At 36.0% G+C, this 20,002-nt stretch overlaps 3 protein-coding genes across 7 annotated transcripts; 2 read left to right on the forward strand and 1 right to left on the reverse strand.

Moving 5' to 3' along the window:
• The first annotated feature begins 25 nt into the window (after positions 1-25).
• On the forward strand, positions 26-6,099 carry LOC110625621 (RNA-binding protein 1). 2 transcript variants are annotated; one of them, XM_021771266.2, is made up of 7 exons: positions 27-225; positions 1,535-1,656; positions 1,742-1,976; positions 2,063-2,124; positions 2,215-2,293; positions 3,173-3,293; positions 3,413-3,675. In XM_021771266.2, exons 1-6 carry the CDS (start codon positions 132-134, stop codon positions 3,274-3,276), a joined length of 696 nt encoding a protein of 231 aa, XP_021626958.1. In that variant the 5' UTR covers positions 27-131; the 3' UTR covers positions 3,277-3,293; positions 3,413-3,675. The 2 variants fall into 2 exon arrangements, with proteins under 2 accessions (XP_021626963.1, XP_021626958.1); XM_021771271.2 differs by lacking the exons at positions 3,173-3,293; positions 3,413-3,675 and adding an exon at positions 5,506-6,099 and having other exon boundaries at positions 26-225.
• A 67-nt stretch (positions 6,100-6,166) lies between these two features.
• On the forward strand, positions 6,167-10,588 carry LOC110625607 (oligopeptide transporter 6). Of its 4 annotated transcripts, none has more exons than XM_021771246.2 (7): positions 6,170-6,916; positions 7,017-7,265; positions 7,638-7,735; positions 8,083-8,652; positions 9,205-9,460; positions 9,547-9,729; positions 9,810-10,588. In XM_021771246.2, the coding sequence occupies exons 2-7, from the start codon at positions 7,044-7,046 to the stop codon at positions 10,431-10,433; spliced, it is 1,953 nt and encodes a 650-aa protein (XP_021626938.1). In that variant the 5' UTR covers positions 6,170-6,916; positions 7,017-7,043; the 3' UTR covers positions 10,434-10,588. The 4 variants fall into 4 exon arrangements, with proteins under 4 accessions (XP_021626934.1, XP_021626938.1, XP_021626945.1 ...); XM_021771253.2 differs by having other exon boundaries at positions 6,174-6,916; positions 7,162-7,265; XM_043954577.1 differs by lacking the exon at positions 6,170-6,916 and adding an exon at positions 7,475-7,557 and having other exon boundaries at positions 7,158-7,265.
• Positions 10,589-11,383: 795 nt separating this feature from the next.
• On the reverse strand, positions 11,384-17,394 carry LOC110625597 (U-box domain-containing protein 43). The gene is made up of 5 exons (XM_021771234.2): positions 17,091-17,394; positions 14,780-16,162; positions 14,235-14,538; positions 12,960-13,447; positions 11,384-12,502 (listed from the first exon to the last, which is right to left on the reverse strand). The coding sequence occupies exons 2-5, from the start codon at positions 16,007-16,009 to the stop codon at positions 11,507-11,509; spliced, it is 3,018 nt and encodes a 1,005-aa protein (XP_021626926.1). The 5' UTR covers positions 16,010-16,162; positions 17,091-17,394; the 3' UTR covers positions 11,384-11,506.
• Positions 17,395-20,002: the final 2,608 nt, after the last annotated feature.

Genomic DNA, 20,002 nt, shown 5'->3' on the forward strand with positions numbered 1-20,002 from the left:
TTTCAGCCCGTTCCTTTTCTGCTTGCTTTAATTTTTCTTGCGAGGAAAAACAAATCCCTCGACTCACTCTTCTGTAACGTATTCTGCTTTTCACTTATCTTCTCTCTCTCTCTCGGCTTTGTCACCAAGCTATGGCCGATGCGTATTGGAGATACAGCGAAGCACGGCAGCAGCAACAGCAGGCCATTCCTACTCTCGTCGGAAAACGCCCTCGCTCCGATTATGGTAATTAACAATTTCTCATATCAAAGTTCTCTTTTTTTATGCTCCATTAAGTTTTGCAGTTCTATCTTTCGAAGAAATTAGGTTTTTGTTGTGTTTTTATGTGCTCGGTTGAACTTTCTATAAAAAGAGGGTTCCAATTTCTGTTCTTTCCTTATTTCTGTTTATAGTTGAATTTGTCCCAGTCTTAATGTTTGATTGAATTGTGCCACATTTTGTGATTTAGCTTATTATCGAAGCCTTTTCTTGGCCTCTTGTTTTATATGTATGTAACTATTTGTTCATTCTCCTGTTTGTATAATTGTTTGAAATTGAATTATGCAAAGATTTGTTTTTCCCGATAAAAGCCATGCTTTACATCTGTGTTTTACATTTATAATTAGATTTTAGGGTGAAATTTACATTAGAAATACTGGCAATTTACTTATACAGCACGAGGAGTGTTTTATGTATCTTTTATTTACTTCCAAAAGTTGGTGTGATGAATCCCTGTAGTATTGGAATGGCATTATTGTCCAAGGACCTACATTTGGTACTCTTTTACTTAATATAAAGGATTGGTTTTTATGCATACGTCACGGTTATTAAATGTGTAAAGGGGTTTCAAAGCCTAGGCACAATGCACAGGCACTTGCCGATGAGAGGTAATGTGCAAAAGAAATAAAATGAGACTATAAGTTCTATGTTAGACAACTGTTAGGATTTGAGTGTCTCATAGTTCCATATTAATTGGAATTAGATTTATTGTCTGATGAACTGCTTGCTGATATTGACCCCAAAAAAGAAATGTAGATACAGCTAGTCCTTGAACAGTCAAACATCATAGAAGTAGGATAAGTATAAGTGACATATAATATTTATAATTCTTGCATCAATGTCTGTGAAATCCAATTAAAAGGAACAAAAGCATCAACTAAAAATATAAAACAAATAGTCCAAGAAAAGCATCCACAAAAGAGCTAGGATCCCAGAGGCATCACATCTTGAAAGAAAGAGAAAAAAAATAGATGAGAGAAGTTATAGATATTCAATATTCTCCATGTCTGGCAATTTAGGATGTCCACGGTAAGCTGATTCTGATGATCTGTTTGTTTTTGGTAACATTAGTAATTGATAGCTAGCATTATATCAACAGTCCTGGTTAGTTTATAACTTTTTTCCCCATAAATTGCCCTGTGGTATTTTGAGTCCCATTTTGTACTTAAATGCTATTTCTCTGCAGTTAGAATAAATGCACCGTGGCTTGTCCTTTCACCCTTTCCCTTAAATTTCTTATATAGCTTATTTACTGGAGTATGTGCATGATCTGTAGATGTCCCTAGTGGCCATGAGCTGCCCAATTTTTATCCCCGTGATGATGACAGAGCAGCTCTCCGTGCAATTAGAGATTCAGAGTCCATTGGAGCATCCTATGATCGATACTTGCGTAGCGCGGTGCTCAGTTTTTCTTAATTTCTTTCAACTTTGTTTCCAATTTTGTTGCTTTCTAGCATTGAAACTAACTATACGTTGTATTCAGCCTATGTCAACCTACAGTGGAGGACAGTCTGCCAGACCAATAAGTGGGGTGCCTAGTCGTCCTGTTGACGATCCACGCATTGTAGGTATTGGGAGCCTGGACCCAGGGGCCACTGTAAAAGACAGGACAATGGGATTGGGAAGTGGAAGACCTGAGGCAACCCTTCCTCCTGATGCTACCAGTACACTGTTTGTAGAGGGCTTGCCATCTGATTGTACACGACGGGAGGTGTCACGTATCCTTCAATGGGCTTCCATGAGTTAATCCTATTATTACTCGTCTTTACCCCTTCTAGTTTTATTCCTTCACCTTGGTTAACAGATATCTTTCGCCCTTTTGTTGGCTACAAAGAAGTGAGACTTGTGAGCAAGGAATCAAGACGGGTAATGTTGTTTCTTCTTTTTCCTCTCTCTCTCTTTTTGGAAAGAAAATTTAGTACATTGATGAGTCACTGACTTAAAAGTTTGCGGCAGGGGGGAGATCCACTAGTACTCTGTTTTGTTGACTTTTTGAGTCCTGCCCATGCTGCTACAGCCATGGATGCCTTGCAAGGTGAGCTTTACATGCTTTACCTTTTTTTTTTTTTGTTAAACCCATTTATAGACACTGTAATCTTGAATTTCAATCTACGTATCATATTTTCTTGTCCCGGCCATCCTCTCTCATTCCGGTTGTTTATTACTTTCTGCACTGGGTGGAGGTGACTGGTGGTGTTGTTTGGCAGCTTTAGTGGTGGTTTAATGCAAACAAGTAGGCTGAATTTTGTGGTATTGGGGACCTTTGGTAATGTTTGCTGGCTTTGAGATTCAATTCTTACCTAAAACACTGCGTTGTAATCGAACTAACTAACTAACTAATAGTAAGATTGTTAGCAAGACATCTTCTTAAGAATGCAGGTTCTTGATGGATGTTGTTGGTGGGTTACTCTCTCTTGTTCTCTTCTCGTTTGTTTACTTGGATTTGGATCACAGAGCGCTGGTCCAACATGCTCAAAATATTTGTGGTCTGCCTGATTCTTCAGTCAAGGGTTTAGCTGGAATGTAAATCTTGTTGTTGTCTTTAGCCTCACAGCCCTTGCCATTTGTAATCTCCTTCTGCCATGTTAAGCAAAGGGGCTAGCTAATATTGCAAAAAATATTCCCCCTGTATTATGTGTAGGTAGAGACAAATGTTGTTGGTGAGTTACCTTAGGAAGTAGACAAGCTATATTGTCCCTTCCTCTTTTTGCAATGCCTTTTTCTATCAGGTATAATTGGTAGCTCAACATTTGCGACTAAGTGCGTTTAAAGTAATGATGAATATTTGGTATATTTCGAGCGTGAACTTGCGGTAGATTATTTTGAACGTCTTATGTACTCTATCTGGTCCCTAATTCGACGTGCAAAGTGCAGTAAGTTCTGCAGCGTAAAATAGTCAAGCTGGATTTTGCAGGTTATAAATTTGACGAGCATGACCGTGACTCGGTCCATTTAAGGTTGCAATTTGCTCGCTACCCTGGTGCAAGGTCAGGTGGCGGGCATCGCGGCAAACGTTAAATAGTGCAGTTGTGCAGGTGATTAATGCTTTTCTTTATCCGCTCAACCTCTTATTATTCTTCGCGGTTAGGTGCTAAGACAACTTTATTGTAAAACAATGAATCAAGCTAAATCGTGGAACGGCCATTCTCTGTAGGATTGCGCAAACTGGGGAGGTTATGATAATGAGGGACGATACATCAGCGTTGCGGTTACAAGAATTACACAAATCTATGAATGGGTGCTTTTGTTAGGACGAAATTAAATTGTGTTTTGCGAAAGTTATGGGGCAATTACTAGAGACTTAAAGAGGGTGCTTTTCTGTTAAGAAACTGTCAATTTCATTTGCTTAAGGTTACTTGAGACTGTGTCTGTATGCATTTTGGAAGATACTAATAAATTTATTTCTGGATTAGCATAGCGAAGATCTTGCATGTCTGTATTCGGATGGGGGTTTAGTGAGTGCAAACACATGGGCATCTACATTCATAGCAATACACACACTGATGATACATGTAGTGATAGTAGTTCTAGTATGAGATTTCATCATTTCTCTTTGAAACTTGTTTCAAAACAATTAAATGTTTTGTCGTGGAAAGAAAAGGGTGGGAGAGTTTCTTGCTCGGTCTTTCTTCAGATTTTGATTCTTTGGCTTCCTTTCAGTTTTTATATCTGGTATACTATACTGTTGCCATTTCCTTGTTTCTTTAATATATTCTTGGAATTTTTGTCCAATAGCAGATGGACTTCTCTTGTTATCCTATTCATTTAATTTTTGGGGGAGTCTATGATTGAGCAGTTCAGCCCTTGTTTATTTATTTACTTTTAGTGTTTTGATTGGATGTGAGATGCAAGGTAAGTTGCTTTTATTGCCTGCCCAAGACTTGAACAATTCCAGTCTCTGTTTTTGCATTGAGAACTTGATTGAATTGTATTTTTGAGAGACGAGGATGCTTTATTGTCCTTGTGAAGTAATTCAGCTCTTATCAAGGCAGGTTACAAGTGTTAATTGAGGTAGTGGTGGACATTACAACTTAGTATACAGCAATTAGAAAGCCAAAATGCACATAAATTATGTGAAATCGTCCAAATATTTCTGCAATCGAACTAGGATTAAGTCTGATACACACGTTATCGTGAATGATTGCTAATTCTCTATATCACTACGTAAAAGGATGAAATTGCAAGAGATGTGAGTAATTACAAGTCATTGACAGTTTAGCTCCTACTGCTTTTTTATATTGCTTCAAAGGCCATGGTTGTTGTAGTTGATAAAAATTTCAGGGACAAGCTAAGATGTGAATATAGCTGATGTGAAGTTTCAGGCGCTGGATTGATACTTTTTGAGTATTACAGTTGTAATCAGGAAATGATCATGAAAAATGTGGAAACATGATACCTAACTCAGGTAGTTCTATCATATAAATGAATTTTATCCATTACGATACCATTGAAATGTCAGACTCTAGCATACTATTTTTGTGCTTTTTGTGTTTATGGGTTTCTTGAATCATTAGTAGGCAAGTTCTCAAGTTACATGGTAGCATAAGAAACAAACAAGGATTCTTGTGAGCTGCTTGTATTTGTTAATGAGCTGTTATGTTAAATTTGTTTTTTCACTTATATTTGTATGAAACCCTTTTCACTTTTTGATTGAATGAAGAAAGGAGATCTTTAAGAAGCAATAACCAACATCAAAATTCAACTGTAATACCGTTTGTACCCATTTGGGATTGAGGCTGGAAGGTTAAAAAAGTGCCTTTTCTTTTTCTTTCTTTCTTTTTTAAAGTTGTTTTAAAACATATTTGAAAAAAAAAATAAAAGAGGATGTTTGGTTTAACTTATAAAATTTAGTTTATAAGTACTTTTAAAATTTAAATTGTTACGTGTTTGGTATATTTATTTATAAATGATAGATAAAAATTGATATGTTATAACTAAAAAGAGCTTATAAGCACAAACGAAATGAAGATAATTATTTGTTGAAAAATGTAATTTTGAAGGAAAGTTCTATCTTTTTGGGTATTTTATGATTAAATATATTAGTAAATTAAATTTTATTAGTGTGTATTTTTCAACAGAAATGGTTGGATGAAATGCCATTTCAAATGTATTAATTATAGGTAATACAAAATTAATTTTGAATTAAAATTTACATATTTTAGTTATAAAACTAGCTAAATAACTTTTTCAAATTAATTTCTTTGATCTAAACAAAAAGGGGTATTTATTTATTTATTATAACTGCAGGTAGTGCCAAACGGGTTGTTGGGCCAAAAGTAAAATTTTCCTCCATGTTTTGCGACCGGCGGCCCCAGCTGTTGAGCCACTAGGGGTTAAATTCTTGAAGCGTAGGAGCTTGGATGTTGGGCAAGGAACCGCCATTTATAGCCAGCAGCAGCTGAATCCAACCACTCATGTACAAATCCATATTCACGGAAACGAAACCACCCAAGAAGAGCTATTGCAGCAAAGATGAAACCCTGCAAGACGCTTGGCATCTCCATTACCATTTACTTGCTGCTGCCCCCGGAGTTGGAACCTCCATCCTAGGAGCTCTTTCAATCTAAATTCAGTGGCTTCACAATGCAGAAATCAGATGCCTAGCCCAAAGGGAAGGGAGAAAGAAGTCCATTTATTTCCGAAATCATGAGCAGCTCTTGGAGAATTCTGGCTTCTTCTGTTCAAGAGATAATCAGGAGGCTATTCTAACAGCTATGCTTTATTATTATTATTATTATTACAGTCTATTAATTACCTAAATCTCATTGATAATAGTTGCGGTATATTTCTGAAGAAACTTAAAAATTTGGTAATTTGCAATGTTGTCAAATATTTATTCCCTCAAACTCTTATCGTTTGCAAATTTTTGCAGAATATTTTTTTTTTATTAATATCAAATGATTATTATTTTTTATATATTGAAAATTAAATAATGAGGATGGGTGACTGAATTATTATCTTAAAACAAAAACATCTAGCCAATGAAATTATAGTCTACTTGATTTTCTTTTTCTTTAAAAATACATGAAGTGAGGAGGAAGTTTTCTGCTTCATATTTCCATCACTAAATTTGAGTTTTCTGGGGAAAAAAATATATTTTCTTGTTTTGATAGATTTCATTAAAACATATTCTTAATTCCTATAATTCTTTTATATATATATATATATAAGAAGATCCCAAGTGGCCAAGTAGGTAGAAAAACTCGCCAACAATCTCACAGAATCCATATGTTATAGCATTCAGCCATTTATTATTGACCTTAACAGATCAGAGAAACTGTTTTCTGAATATTTCCAACCATTTCATGAAAAACTATACAAGTCGCTGGGAGTACCACGTGGCATGATGATACTCCTACCAATTACATTAGGACACGAGAACAAAAGTATTTACCATTTAACTGCAGAAAACTATAGATTCTTATCACAAGAATCATCTCAAAATCCTACTTCAGCTCTACTTCTGTTACTCTCAGCCCACACTTTAAACCAATTAAGCTACCTAGTTGCCACTTGTAGATTGTAATATATTCATGGCTGTTAGGCAATCCGAGGTTGAGGCTACGGTGGAGGAGGAGGAGCACTGCCCTGTGAAGCAGGTGGAGCTAACAGTGCCAAAAACAGATGATCCCACCATGCCAGTTTTGACATTTAGAATGTGGGTTCTGGGTCTTGCTTCTTGTGTGATTTTAGCAATTGTGAATCAATTCTTCTGGTACAGGACACAGCCAATGAACATTACTTCTATATCTGCACAGATTGCTGTGGTTCCCTTAGGGCATTTGATGGCAAGAACACTGCCTAAACGAGTCATTTTCGAAGGGACTAAATGGGAATTCTCATTGAATCCAGGACCTTTCAATGTGAAGGAACATGTTCTTATTACTATATTTGCTAATGCAGGAGCTGGAACTGTTTATGCTACTCATGTTCTCAGTGCTGTCAAATTGTTTTATAAGAGAAAACTCTCTTTTCTTCCTTCCTTGCTTGTTATGACTACCACTCAGGTTAGTTCAAATGCCAGCTAACTCGGTTTCTTGGCCTTTGTTTGGGAGGAGATTTTTTCAAAGTAATAGAAGATTTGAAAACCTCAAACTTTTGTTGGCAAAGAGAGATTTCTGGAAGTAAGTTTTTTGGAGGTTCTTAAAAACCTATAAATGTCAGCATTTTCAATCACCAAATTGATGGATTGAGAATGTTTTCTGTCTTCTGCCAGACAAAGGTTTTCAAAAGGAGCTAAATTTTTTTAAAACAAGGTTTTCGAAGATCTTCCTCCATTTTCAACTGTAGATTGAAAAGGTTTTCTCTACCTCATGCCAAACAAAGTGTTAGGCTTCTGCATGTGAATGAATTAATCTAACCTTTTGAATCATTTGTAGGTTTTGGGTTTTGGATGGGCTGGAATTTTCAGGAAATATCTAGTGGAGCCAGGGGAAATGTGGTGGCCAACCAATCTGGTTCAAGTCTCATTGTTCAGGTAACTATATACATGACTTGAATTTTGATATATTTTCTTATGAATAGAATTATGACATGACTAAAAAAAAATCATGCTGAGTGGATTTACTGGGATTATGATTTTGAGAGTCGTGAGACATCATATTGCACTTTTTCATCATTGTGGAAATTTATTTATGCATTACTCTTAAAGTAGACCTTAGGTAGAACCTTGTATCTATTCTCTTCTTTTTCTTTAATGTTGTGATTGGGGGCGCGCGTGTGCCTAAAATTGTGCAGTTTGTTTCAACAAATTCTAATATCATTTAATCAGAATAGGAGCTTTCATTTGTCCTGTAAATGACCAGCAGATTTCAACTCCTTCAGGGCTCTGCATGAAAAAGAGAAAAGATCAAGAGGAGGATTCACTCGCAACCAGTTCTTCCTCATAGCCCTAACCTGCAGCTTTGCTTACTATGTATTTCCAGGCTACCTTTTCTCTATGTTAACATCTGTCTCTTGGGTATGTTGGTTTGCACCCAAATCTGTCCTGGTTCAGCAACTGGGTTCAGGCCTGCAAGGCCTTGGAATTGGTGCTCTAGGGTTTGATTGGTCCACAGTGGCTGCATACCTTGGGAGCCCACTGGCTAGTCCATGGTTCGCAACTGCTAATGTGGCTTTTGGATTCTGTATTATAATGTATGTAATTGTGCCAATCTGTTATTGGCTCAATATCTACCAAGCCAAGACCTTCCCGCTATATTCTAATTATCTTTTCCAAGGAAATGGTGAAGAGTATGATATTCGAAGCATTGTGGATTCCAAGTTTCGTCTTGATAGGAAGACTTATGCAAGTATTGGGCCTGTGCATCTCAGCACTTTTTTTGCTATGACCTATGGATTTGGATTTGCTACATTGCCTGCCACAATCATGCACGTCTTTCTTTTCAATGGAAGGTACGCTCCGAATCTTCCCAAGTTAGAAAGCATGCAGCCCTTTTGCAGGCGGCGACGAACCTAAAGGGGCTGGTAGGAGGCTGGGAACCCTAAAATTTTAATTTTTAAATGAGATTGTGTTAAATGTAAGTTTATTTTCAATATACTGCTATATTTATTCCCTTCATTCTTTAAAAAAAAAAATAGAAAATTGATGTTTTATTGATTTTAATGAGTTTGAATTTATAAATTAGAATGATATTTTTACTTAAATTATAATAAGTTTAATGTAATTGTATTGAATTTAAATTTATTAAATATATATATATATTTTTTCCTATTTAATATAAATATTGAGTTTGTGAATATTTTAACCCTCTAAATATAAATACTATATTGGCTTGCCCTTAGGTGTAAATATTGTATTCGCTCCTTTAATGCCTCACTTTTTTAGAACAAATACGAGTCAAATAGTAATGATTCGAATTCGAAGCACTTCCTAAATGCTAGGTTTGTTTGCAGCACTTGGAAAGGTCTCAATAATTTGTGTTTGCTTTCACTTGTTAATTGCAGTGACCTGTGGAATCAAAGCAAAAGAGCATTTATGGGAAAAAGCAAAATGGATATACATACAAAGCTTATGAAGAAATACAAATCGGTTCCTTCATGGTGGTTTCTTATCATCCTTGCAGTAAACATAGCTGTTGTCATCATCACTTGTGAATATTACGAGACACTTCAATTGCGTTGGTGGGGTGTTCTGCTAGCTTGTGCCATTGCTCTCTTCTTCACCCTCCCAATTGGGATTATCTATGCCACCACAAACCAGGTAAAAAAAAGCCAACATCTGTGTTTATATTCAAGTGATCCAATGGGATTTTAACTTTGAATCTTGCTCTGCTGCAATCATCACAGGCACCAGGTTTAAACATCATCACAGAATACATCATAGGGTACATTTTCCCAGAGCGTCCAGTTGCTAATATGTGCTTCAAGGTCTATGGATATATCAGCATGACTCAAGCTCTAACCTTCGTACAGGACTTCAAGCTTGGCCACTACATGAAGATTCCACCTAGGTCCATGTTCATGGCGCAGGTTAGGTGTTTGATATTTTCTCTCAATCTGAACTTGCCTAAGAATAATGTTCAAAAGCTAAGCATGTGGGCTTCTTCCAGGTTGTGGGAACAGTTGTATCTGTGATTGTATACCTACTAACTGCATGGGGGATGATGGAGGCTGTCCCTAATCTCTGTGATAGATCTAAGTTGCCCAAGGATAGTCCATGGAAATGTCCAATGGATACAGTGTTCTTTGATGCCTCTGTCATATGGGGACTTGTGGGCCCCCGCAGAATCTTTGGAAACCTTGGTGAATATGGGATGATCAATTGGTTCTTTGCTGGTGGAGCCATAGCTCCTGTCTTAGTCTGGCTAGCCCACAAGGCTTTTCCAAGCAGGAAATGGATTCGTCTTATCCACATGCCTGTGCTGCTTGGTTCAACATCAATGATGCCCCCAGCTAGTGCTGTGAACTTCACTAGCTGGATAACTCTTGGATTTCTCTCTGGCTTTGTTTTTTTCCGATACCATCCGAATTTATGGAAGCGATATAATTATATTCTCTCCGGTGGCCTTGATGCCGGAACGGCCTTTATGACAATATTGATATTTTTCAGTTTGAGTTACCAGAACATCCAACTGGATTGGTGGGGAAGCAGCTCAACTAACCCAGAAGGGTGTCCCATAGCTAGCTGTCCAACAGCCAAAGGTGTCCTCGTAGATGGCTGCCCAGTTTTCTAAACAAAGCTTCTTTATCTCCAACTCTGTTCTCTGCTTGTTTAGTGCAATTAGCTTTCTTTTCAATCTGTAAATATTTCGTTAGGGAGCCTTTGAATGACGTCTGTGTTTCCTTTAACTGTAAAAATTTGCTCTAGCACGCCATTCCATTTTCTAAATGCCTTCGATCCAGTTGCACTCTATCGCGAAATCAAAATAAATATTTTGTATTCTTAAAATTCTGGCAAGACAAACCTATGCGTTGAGATATTTTATAATACAACCATACAATGAGACCCACCATAATTAATTGTTATAATAAAATTATTATACAATGGTTGTATATAATGATTTTCTGTTAATACCTCCCAAAAATGAACACAAATCAATTTATTGATAAAGCATGAAAAATTATTCCATACAACGTTTATAAGAGTATAACCGTTGTATCTGTATGTTGTATTATAAAATTTCACGTAATGTAGAGTTGATGGGATTATGGGGGCATTGGAACCGGGAACTGCCCCCTCTGACTTCTAGAAGTCCTATGTAGTGTTTGTGTTTCTATAAATTTGTCCCCACTCCCTTGCTTAAATTGCACCCTTTGTGTGGAGTTAGTATTGTATTCTAAATTTTATTTGTATGCATATATAATTATTTATATTTATATAAATTTCATTTACTTATTTGCCCTACTGTAAGATATTTATCCTAAATTTTATTTATGTGCATAACTTTTTTTATACAAATATATGTGTTATGTGCAGTACCCCCACAAACAAAATTCAATCATATGCCACTGGACAAGTAAGTTTTATGGTTTATAATAGGCTTAGTTAATAGTTATGTCCCTAAGTATTCTTGTGTTTCCTGCAATTTCCTTTAAGATTAACTACTAGAAAGTCATGCAAACCCAGCTATATGAATCGAGAATGTTAAACACATTAAGCTATTTTAAATAGGGTCAGCTACATGGAAAAAGAAATCTTAAATATGGGGAAAAAAATTGTTGCAATACATTAATTTGTTGCCAACTAACAAATCATGACATGAAGTTTAACCATTTGTACATAAAATTTAATCATGATGATTAATAATCAGAAGTATGAAGATTGTTCAGTCAGCAAATTCAGTTGTGCAAGTACCTTAGCAGCTAGAGATTTCATGCTGCCACTTCCTCTCTGTGTTATCTCAACTAAAGGCATTTGAGCAGAAGTTCCATATTGTTGCTTGAATTCTACCAGTCGAAAGATCCTTTCTAAGGCCTTCAGCGTCTTCTCCTGCAAGCTGGCAGAAGGCAAACTCAGCAATTTTATAATTGGAGCAATTGCATTTGCTTCAGCAAGCACCTTACTACCACGTTGCAGCCTTTCACCATCAATCAATGTTAAAAGTGCATCTAAAGAAGCTTCACAGACTCCAGGATCAGTCTCTCCGAGCATCCTTACTAGAGGTTCCAGAGCATTGGCCTCTAAAATGCAGAAGGAATATTCCACTGTGCAAATGCCCAAGTGTACAGGACAGTATTTTACAGGTGCTTTCAAGCAGCACCAGGAAAGCCATTGCTGTTTCACTCGATTGCTCAAGGAAGTGGAATTTTCAGAAAAGTGTTTAAGAGAAATGGCTGCATTTTGTTTGGTCAAAGTGGTCCCACAAACTAGCAATTGTACTAGTACCGGAATAATGCCAAATTCTGCTACTCTTTTCTGCCATTCTAAATTTGATGGAGCAATGAAAGGACAAATAGCTGCAGCAGCATTTTCTGTTATTTGCATCCTGTACGAGGCATTTCTGCTTTCATGAGTGAGACAAGTAGAAATTATGTCAAGTGCTCCAGCATCTAGAAGCCAGAGAGTTATCTGGGGGTCCTTAGGGAGATTAGAGATAATACCCATGGCTGCAGCAATCTCTTCCATATCATTGGAAGTTGTGATGATAGTGAGCAATCTCTCAATGCATCTCTGACCCACATGCTCCAATAATGTGTCTCCATTACCATCTTGTGTCAAGCAACAGAACAGCTTAACAGCATTTCCTCGAACGATTTGGTTATCTTGATCACACAATTGAACCAGTACTTGAAGGGCAGAGAACTGAAAGTTACATCATGTGAGCTTGGACAGAAAAAAGTTAAGAGCAAGCAAAAAAGTAAATTTAACTACAATTGCTAGCCTATTTCACTAGAATTGTGTAAATTATGAATTGTATTTGAAACAGATAAGGTGAAAAGATTTTAATCAGGCAAAATAGAAGGTTGTGTAGATTCAAATGAAAGAGACAAGGATAATAAGCTGAGTGACTAGGAAGTTATTCTGTTCATTTCCTGGTTCCAGGTTCATGAAGGGAAATCCACACAAAATCCAAACAAAAAAAAAATAGAGCTAGACAATTTTTCTGATGCTTTTGATGTAAATGAAGTAATTAAACCATAAATGCTAAAGATCACAGAGGAATGATGCTAAAGGATCTTATACATGTAACTTATAAGGTGAAAGCACCAAATGCAGACGACAGCTGAACTTTCCGAGTCTCATGCTAGAAGTTACATACCTGTCTCAGTTTTTCCCTTATTTCTACACCTAAAGGAGAATGGCAAACTGCAAGAAAAGTCCGGAGAATGCTTTTTTGAATGTTAGGACCTGTGAAGGAAATAAGTGAGAAAAGTCTAAATATATCCTCAGATTCCAGCAATAAGACCTGCATGATATCAGCTACTTGAGTTGTAGTCGATATGGCAAGGTGCATAATTGTGGCAGCAACCTGTTCACGCAATCTTGGTGACAATAAGCTGTGACGATAAAGAAGTTCAAGCAGTGGTCCAATTGCACCTTCTCTGATCAACTTAAGGCCATTTTGTGGTACATCTGAAAGGTTGTGTAGAGCTTCAATAGCAACCTTTTTCACCTCCAAATCATCATGTGTGAGCAGTTGAAGAAGGGGCTCCAATGCCCCTTCTTCAAATAAAGACACCTTATTGTTGTCAGTCAACTCAATCTGAGACAATGTCTCTGCCATTATTATCCTAATATCTTCTTCCCCTGCTTTGACAATAATCAATATCATATATAAAAATGCGATGGAGGAAACAGGTTAAAAAGAAGTATACTGAGTATTAGACGAAAAAGGACTTTCAAATGTTTTGTATCAATAAAATACCATAAACTTGCTATTGGCTATTAGCAAGCAAGTATTGGATATCTAGTACAAGATAAATTGCGATAAACACTAACAAGAAGCAAAATTTGGCAGACCTCATCCTCCACAATAAAATTTTAAACATAAAGTTCAACTGTGAAGATAGAAACACCAAAGTCATGAACTTAAATTTACTTGGTTTGAGAGCTATTTGTTTAAGAAACAGAGAAAATTAAATATGTACCATCTGAATTCTAAACCTTGTTTCTAACCTCAAACTATCAATTATCTTATAAACCGGCAAAGGTCAATTAGCTTTATCATGTAGTAAAAAGGACATATAGTTAAAAATTGTAACTCACCATCTATATATGCTTGTGAGGGAGGAGTTAAATATATTCGGTTTCATTTTAAACATGTTCAAAGTAATCATGATCACATATAATATACATAACAAAATGACTAGTTTCAAATGATGGAGCAATGAAAGAGACTAGAAGTCCAACATTTTGCCAAAGCAATCAGGCAAAGACATACTTTATGACAAGCACTAACTTTTCAGTATAGTCCAAGCCTGGAAAAAGTTTTCCAAATTAGAACTTGCAAATATGCTCCCAAAGCAGATTATAAATCAGAAACATTCCTAAAAATTACATTCATTAATGAAGAACCACCGTAACAAAAACATACCTGAGGAAAGAAGTTGCAGTAATGGTTTAAAAAAGTTTGCCTTCGCCATCTCTATAACATTTTGATTGCAAAAAGACAGATGGTTTAAAAGCTCTTCTGCATTTTTGGCAGCTTGATTGTCATTGCTGTTTGATGCAGTTGCTAAGAGAAATATGCAGCCTTGGATATTTCCAACGGAATGTTTCACCAGATGATTCCTTGATAGATCTAACAACAACTGCAAAGCTAACTTACTTTCCCCAATCTGGCGGGCAAGTGAATGGATAATCAATTCAAGCGCACGATCAACTTTAGCAATCGCTTCCTGCCAAAATAGATGATGAAATATCAACACCAACATCTCTCTTTTTCTAATTAGACAAAAAGTCAGATTTTTGTTATTTATTTCCTAACGGAATGCGGAATGAAGAGGAAGATGGTATTGGAACACTAATTGCATGTTCACAGGCCAGGTTATGGATTATCAACAGTCTAGATTATTCATTGTATTAAACAAATTGTTGCATCGTGACATACAGTAAGAAGAAAATGGAGTTCAAAAGTACCTTGTTATCTTCACTATCCTTAGCAAGGATGCAAAGAATTGCCAATGTGCTAGTTCTTATGTCACGATTTTTTGCACTAAGAAGTCCAATAAGAACTGGAATATAATCCTCCATTATCACCCATTGTCGGTGCAACTCTCTTTCCACCAGTAGACCCTGCAGCTTTTCCAGCGATTGTAGCACCTCATGCTCTTCAGTTGACTGAAGTTTGGGCTTAAGGGAAACAATTGTAATCAAATTGTTTCTGTCTCTCCATTCTTCAATTAATTTCTGAAGTGGTTTGTTAGGCCGCAAAAATGAAGTGTCGAGGGAAATTTGGGTCAAGGGACAGCTGTTGTGTCCTTCTGCAAACCACTTCTCTATTGCAGCTCTTTCAAATGTTTTACCAGAAGAAGTTTCCACAGGGTCAACCATTACATCCTGAGTAATTGGACAATAAAATGCTTGCAGAGGTTGCAAAGGCTGCCGACCCAGAGAATTTCGTCTATTAAAGTACTTCTCTCTCTCCTCATGAGATTTGGTGGCATCTGCATTTTCAAGCAATGCAATGATCTGCTCCATCTGTGTATCTTCTGGCATGTCTTTTCTTCGCTTTGCATCTTCTATTTCATTTTTAAATTCTTTAAATTCCTTCTTGAAAGATGAGTGCTCAGTAGAGATCCCAACAGCCTCAGCTATATGAAACAATAAATCATTCGCATGAGATCTATTGACATTGCATTCCTGTGTTGCTGACGCAATCTTTTCCAAAATTTTCTGCTCTGCTACTGCAGTCCGATATTCAGCACCCAGCATATTCTCGCACAACTTGCTAATTTCATCACTTATTCCCATGGATATACCTAAAGAGGCTAGAGGTATGAGGCTTAGAGCATGACTAATCTCTTTTGTGATATTGTCTAAGCGCTTAACTATTCTGTGGCAATTGAGAAGCAGATAGACCTTATTTTTGTTCTTGCATTCAAGAACCAACTGCTTAGCAATTTTTGTCTCCCGATTCAAAATCTCTATGGCAGTTTTTAAGCTCTCTGAATAGTCTAGGTTTAACTCTGACAACTCTTTCAGTAGACATGCAGTCTTCTCCAAGTAAGTTGAGAACTTCTTGAAATTTTCCTTCTGAATGAGGACTTCTTTGACTGCATGTACTGTGCCAAATATGGAGGATGCTAATTGAGAAAGCATCTCAGATATTGGCACTAAGGATGCACTATTAATAACATCCTTAGCCATCCTATTACAAGGGAAAAGCTACAGATACAGAGTCCAAAATCTCATTGAGTAATGCAATCAACGTGCACAAGGTTTTATGCCTGAATCCAAGGCATTCCCAAGATCAGAAATTGAGTTAACGGCATATGTCTGATTCAACTTTCAACAATGTACCTATATTCCAATTCAATTTCATAAGTTCTGGTTACAAGCAACCATTTTCAACCAAATAGTAGAAAGTTGGGATCACCAAAATTAAAATGATCATGCCAACTAAATAACTTGATTCATTTACTGAAATAATTGAAAGAAACAAAGAAAAAATAAGGGTGGAATCCACAAGTTTTGCTTTCAAGTTTCAGAATTTAAACACTCAAGCGATAACCTCACTACGATTGATGATAATAAGTAATCTTGATTGCCAAGGGTCCAGTGTAAGTGTGCATCCCAGTATATGACATAACATAAATACTTCACTTCACAAAAAGTTTAAAGCTAATATTTTTAAGTATTATCAATATGGCTAAAAACTTTTAAATGGATAACAATATCAAAGAAATGAGAATCATACTAAAACTTGCATATACTCTAACATGTGATGTGTATATATTTGCTACTGATCTCATATATATTTTATGCTTAAAAATTTGTGACAATTTTCCATTCAATTTTTTTCAAATTACAAGCAATTATATCTAAGGGATGGAAATCACGACTAAATACCCTTGTCGATATGATATTGAATCAGCATACTGACATGTAGGGATTTGCTAATAAACATTACATATGACAAATGGGCCGACATGGCTCTTCTCAATAGTAATAATCCCCATCAGCTATTATCTACATGCCTGAGCAGATTTTCTCTTATCTTCCCACTGATCACTGAAAGAACATAGAAGAAAATGGAAAGAGAACTTCAATTTTTCTCTCAAAGTTTCAGAATCTGCGAATTCTAATAACTTCAGCTCCAATTCACACGCTTAAGGATACAAATTTCATTAGTTTCACATAACTACAGCAGTTCGAACCCTACGCCTCTACCTACTATCTTTTTTCTCGGTTACCAAACACAAATAAAGAGAGGGACAGAGAAAGCAACCTGATCAAAGTAAATAATCCACAGTTTCTCCTTCAGTCCTTCTGCTGGATGATTTTCGCAGGGAAATATATTGAATTTTCTCGGAAAATCAAGGCAGGAACTGAAAGAAAACTTTTTAGCTTTGGTGGTCTTAGAAATGTTGAAACCTTCTCTGCATTTGTTTACTCTCTCCCTCACTCGGTAACGTTGGACAATCAAAGACACCCGGTCAACAGTCTTTACTCCCATCGTGCTCCGCCTCACAATGATGAATGATGGAAGCGAGCAATAAAATTCCGCCACGTTGAGTTTAGACATCTGGATGGACACATGGAGAAGCGTAGTGCCGGTGGTGTAGGAAATGCGTAGGTGGGTTGAATTATGGGAAATGGACTAGCCGTCAAAAGGACGTTAGAGTGAGAATGGCGCCAACGGCAAATATAAATATAATAATTTGATTAAAAAACATAAATTACTATTAAATCCCTCACAGTAATTATTTAATTTTTTTTATTAAATGAAAATCAAAAATTAAAATAAAATATGAAATTTTTCAAATTTATTCGAATATATTTAAATAAATATTTTTTATAATTTTATTAAATATTTTTTAAATTTATTTTTCAATAAGGAGGATCATTCTATTTATATGGACATTTTAATTAAAAGATAATAAATTCGTTTTCATTTCTATTTTTATTAAAATTAATTACATTTATTATTCTCTTTAATTTTTTGAAAAAACTTAAAACAATAGAAGAAAAAAGTAAAAATATCGCTTTATAATTATTTATTTAATATTGTTACAACTAAAATATCTGAAATTTAATTTTAATTTTTTAGTAAATATTATTTAATAATCGAAACTAACTTATTCTATTAATCTCAATTTATATTAAACAAACTTATTAAAAGAATATCAATATATAATTTTATTAAATTAATAAAATAATTTGGCCCTAAGTATTAATTACTATTCCTTCCATTACATTTAAGTCAAAATAATTAGTTTGACTAGACATTTTAGTCTAAATGATAATGACATTTATTTTCAAAATTCACATATATACCGAATGCATTAAAATTTTTTTATTTATTTTATGCGGAATAGTGGGAGAATATAATAATTATCTAGCTTTTATTATTATTATTATTACAATAAAATACAATTTAATCTCTATAATTTAATAAAATTTATACGTTAATTTTAATTTCAATTAATTATCTATAATTTTATATATTTTAATAATTTAAATTTTAAAATTTAAATATATATAGTAATGATGTTATATCACATCCGCCAAAAATAAAGTATAAGCTGTCACTACTAAATAAGAACACGTGGTAAGGATTAGACATGTAGAAAACATAATTCAGCATGAGGAAGAAAAGATCCGGAGACTTCAACACCCACGTCACTGTTATAATACTCGCCTTTTCTTGACGAGGCGAGCCTTCATATGAAATTACCATTATTTGGTACGGCCTAGCATTATGCCTGTGAAGTATTCTCTCTATGTTTTAAAGTATTGACTTGAGCGTCGAAGTGGCTGCTGTAGGCACCCACTATCGCCTCATGTTTCCTCTCTTGCAGGTTTCAACTAGTCACAACATAATTTCATTTTGACCATGTCATCAATCTAATTTCTACAGCATCATTTGGTTTCGTTGCCAGAAAATCCATTGGATTCTCTCTGTTCATTTGGGCTTATATTGGACACTTGTTCTCTTTTTCTCTTTAAAGGAGCTTTTCTTTCCTGTTTTTGGAAATGACCGGAATTGTACATGTCATCGCCGGAGGACCTAACAAAGGTAAAAAAAAAAATAAGCGGGTAGCAGAGGATGTCCTATCTGTCCATCAAGAACCATGGACTAGGCAAGAGGTAAAGTTCGGCCCCGCTGATAAAGCAATCAGATTCTTCCAAAATGACCTGTTGGTCGTTAAGATCTTCTTAAACTGGTATGAGGAAGGTACTGGTGGATATAGGTAGTTCTGTTAACCTTTTCATCCTAAATGTTTTTGACAAGTTAGGCATGGATAAAAACAGCCTTGCTAGAGTCTCCTACCCTTTAGTAGGACTAGGAGCAAGATCGTGGCAGTGTTGGGTACTATCAACCTTCCTCTGGTACTTGGAGATGAGAAGTATAGGCAAAAGTTATGTGCAGAGTTTGCGGTGGTAGACATTCCATTTGCATACAACGTGATACTCGGTCGCCTGATCCTGAACTATTAGGGTATCTTTATTAATATGGGTGCTATGTATCTTAAGCTTCCAGCTCCCGGAGGAATAACAGTGGTTCGAGGCAGTCCGAGGTTAGCTAGAGAAGATTATGAATGTCCAACAAAAAGTCTCGAGAAAGCAACTATGCCCATCGACTTGCTAGAGAAGTCTGAATCTCATGTAAAGCCAGAAACCGCAGACCCGGTAAAAGAGGTCCGAGTAGGTAAGGAGCAAAAGGAGTGATTTGGGACTACGTTAGCTAGGAAAACGAAGGGTCATTTAATAGAGTTGCTAAAAAGTCGGGTAACAACTTTCATTTGGTCTCCAAAAGATGTAACAAGTGTGGACCTGGCTCTCATCACTCATAAGTTATCTATTGATAAGATCGTCAAACCAGTCCAATAAAAGAAAAGGAAGTTCGCACCAGAGAGGCAAAAGGTGATTAAAGAAGAGATTGATAAGCTTTTAAGCGTAGGATTAATAAGGGAAGTACAATATCCCACATAGCTAGCCAATGTGATCCTAGTAAAGAAAGCTAACAGAAATTGGAGGATGTGAGTAGATTTCACTGACCTAAATAAAGCATGTCTGAAAGATCATTATCTGTTACTATCCATCGATAGATTAGTGGATTTGTCCTCAGGTTATGCAGTGATCTCCTTCCTTGATGGCATCTCAGGATACCACCAGGTCATGATGGATATCAAGGAT

This window comes from Manihot esculenta, chromosome 1 (genome assembly GCF_001659605.2).
Source record: "Manihot esculenta cultivar AM560-2 chromosome 1, M.esculenta_v8, whole genome shotgun sequence".
Classification (NCBI taxonomy): Eukaryota; Viridiplantae; Streptophyta; class Magnoliopsida; order Malpighiales; family Euphorbiaceae; genus Manihot; species Manihot esculenta.

What these genes read in the sequence shown, in the direction of transcription:
- LOC110625621 (XM_021771266.2), top strand. Translation starts at nt 132, where the DNA reads ATGGCCGATGCGTATTGGAGATACAGCGAAGCACGGCAGCAGCAACAG. An exon ending in ACGCCCTCGCTCCGATTATG is followed by an intron (nt 226 to 1,534) that starts GTAATTAACAAT and finishes CATGATCTGTAG; the next exon opens with ATGTCCCTAGTGGCCATGAG. An exon ending in TGAGCAAGGAATCAAGACGG is followed by an intron (nt 2,125 to 2,214) that starts GTAATGTTGTTT and finishes AGTTTGCGGCAG; the next exon opens with GGGGGAGATCCACTAGTACT.
- LOC110625607 (XM_021771242.2), top strand. Translation starts at nt 6,792, where the DNA reads ATGGCTGTTAGGCAATCCGAGGTTGAGGCTACGGTGGAGGAGGAGGAG. An exon ending in GTTCAAGTCTCATTGTTCAG is followed by an intron (nt 7,736 to 8,082) that starts GTAACTATATAC and finishes CAACTCCTTCAG; the next exon opens with GGCTCTGCATGAAAAAGAGA. An exon ending in TCTATGCCACCACAAACCAG is followed by an intron (nt 9,461 to 9,546) that starts GTAAAAAAAAGC and finishes CAATCATCACAG; the next exon opens with GCACCAGGTTTAAACATCAT.
- LOC110625597 (XM_021771234.2), bottom strand. Translation starts at nt 16,009, where the DNA reads ATGGCTAAGGATGTTATTAATAGTGCATCCTTAGTGCCAATATCTGAG. An exon ending in AGGATAGTGAAGATAACAAG is followed by an intron (nt 14,539 to 14,779) that starts GTACTTTTGAAC and finishes CTATTTTGGCAG; the next exon opens with GAAGCGATTGCTAAAGTTGA. An exon ending in ACTGCAACTTCTTTCCTCAG is followed by an intron (nt 13,448 to 14,234) that starts GTATGTTTTTGT and finishes TTGTCAAAGCAG; the next exon opens with GGGAAGAAGATATTAGGATA.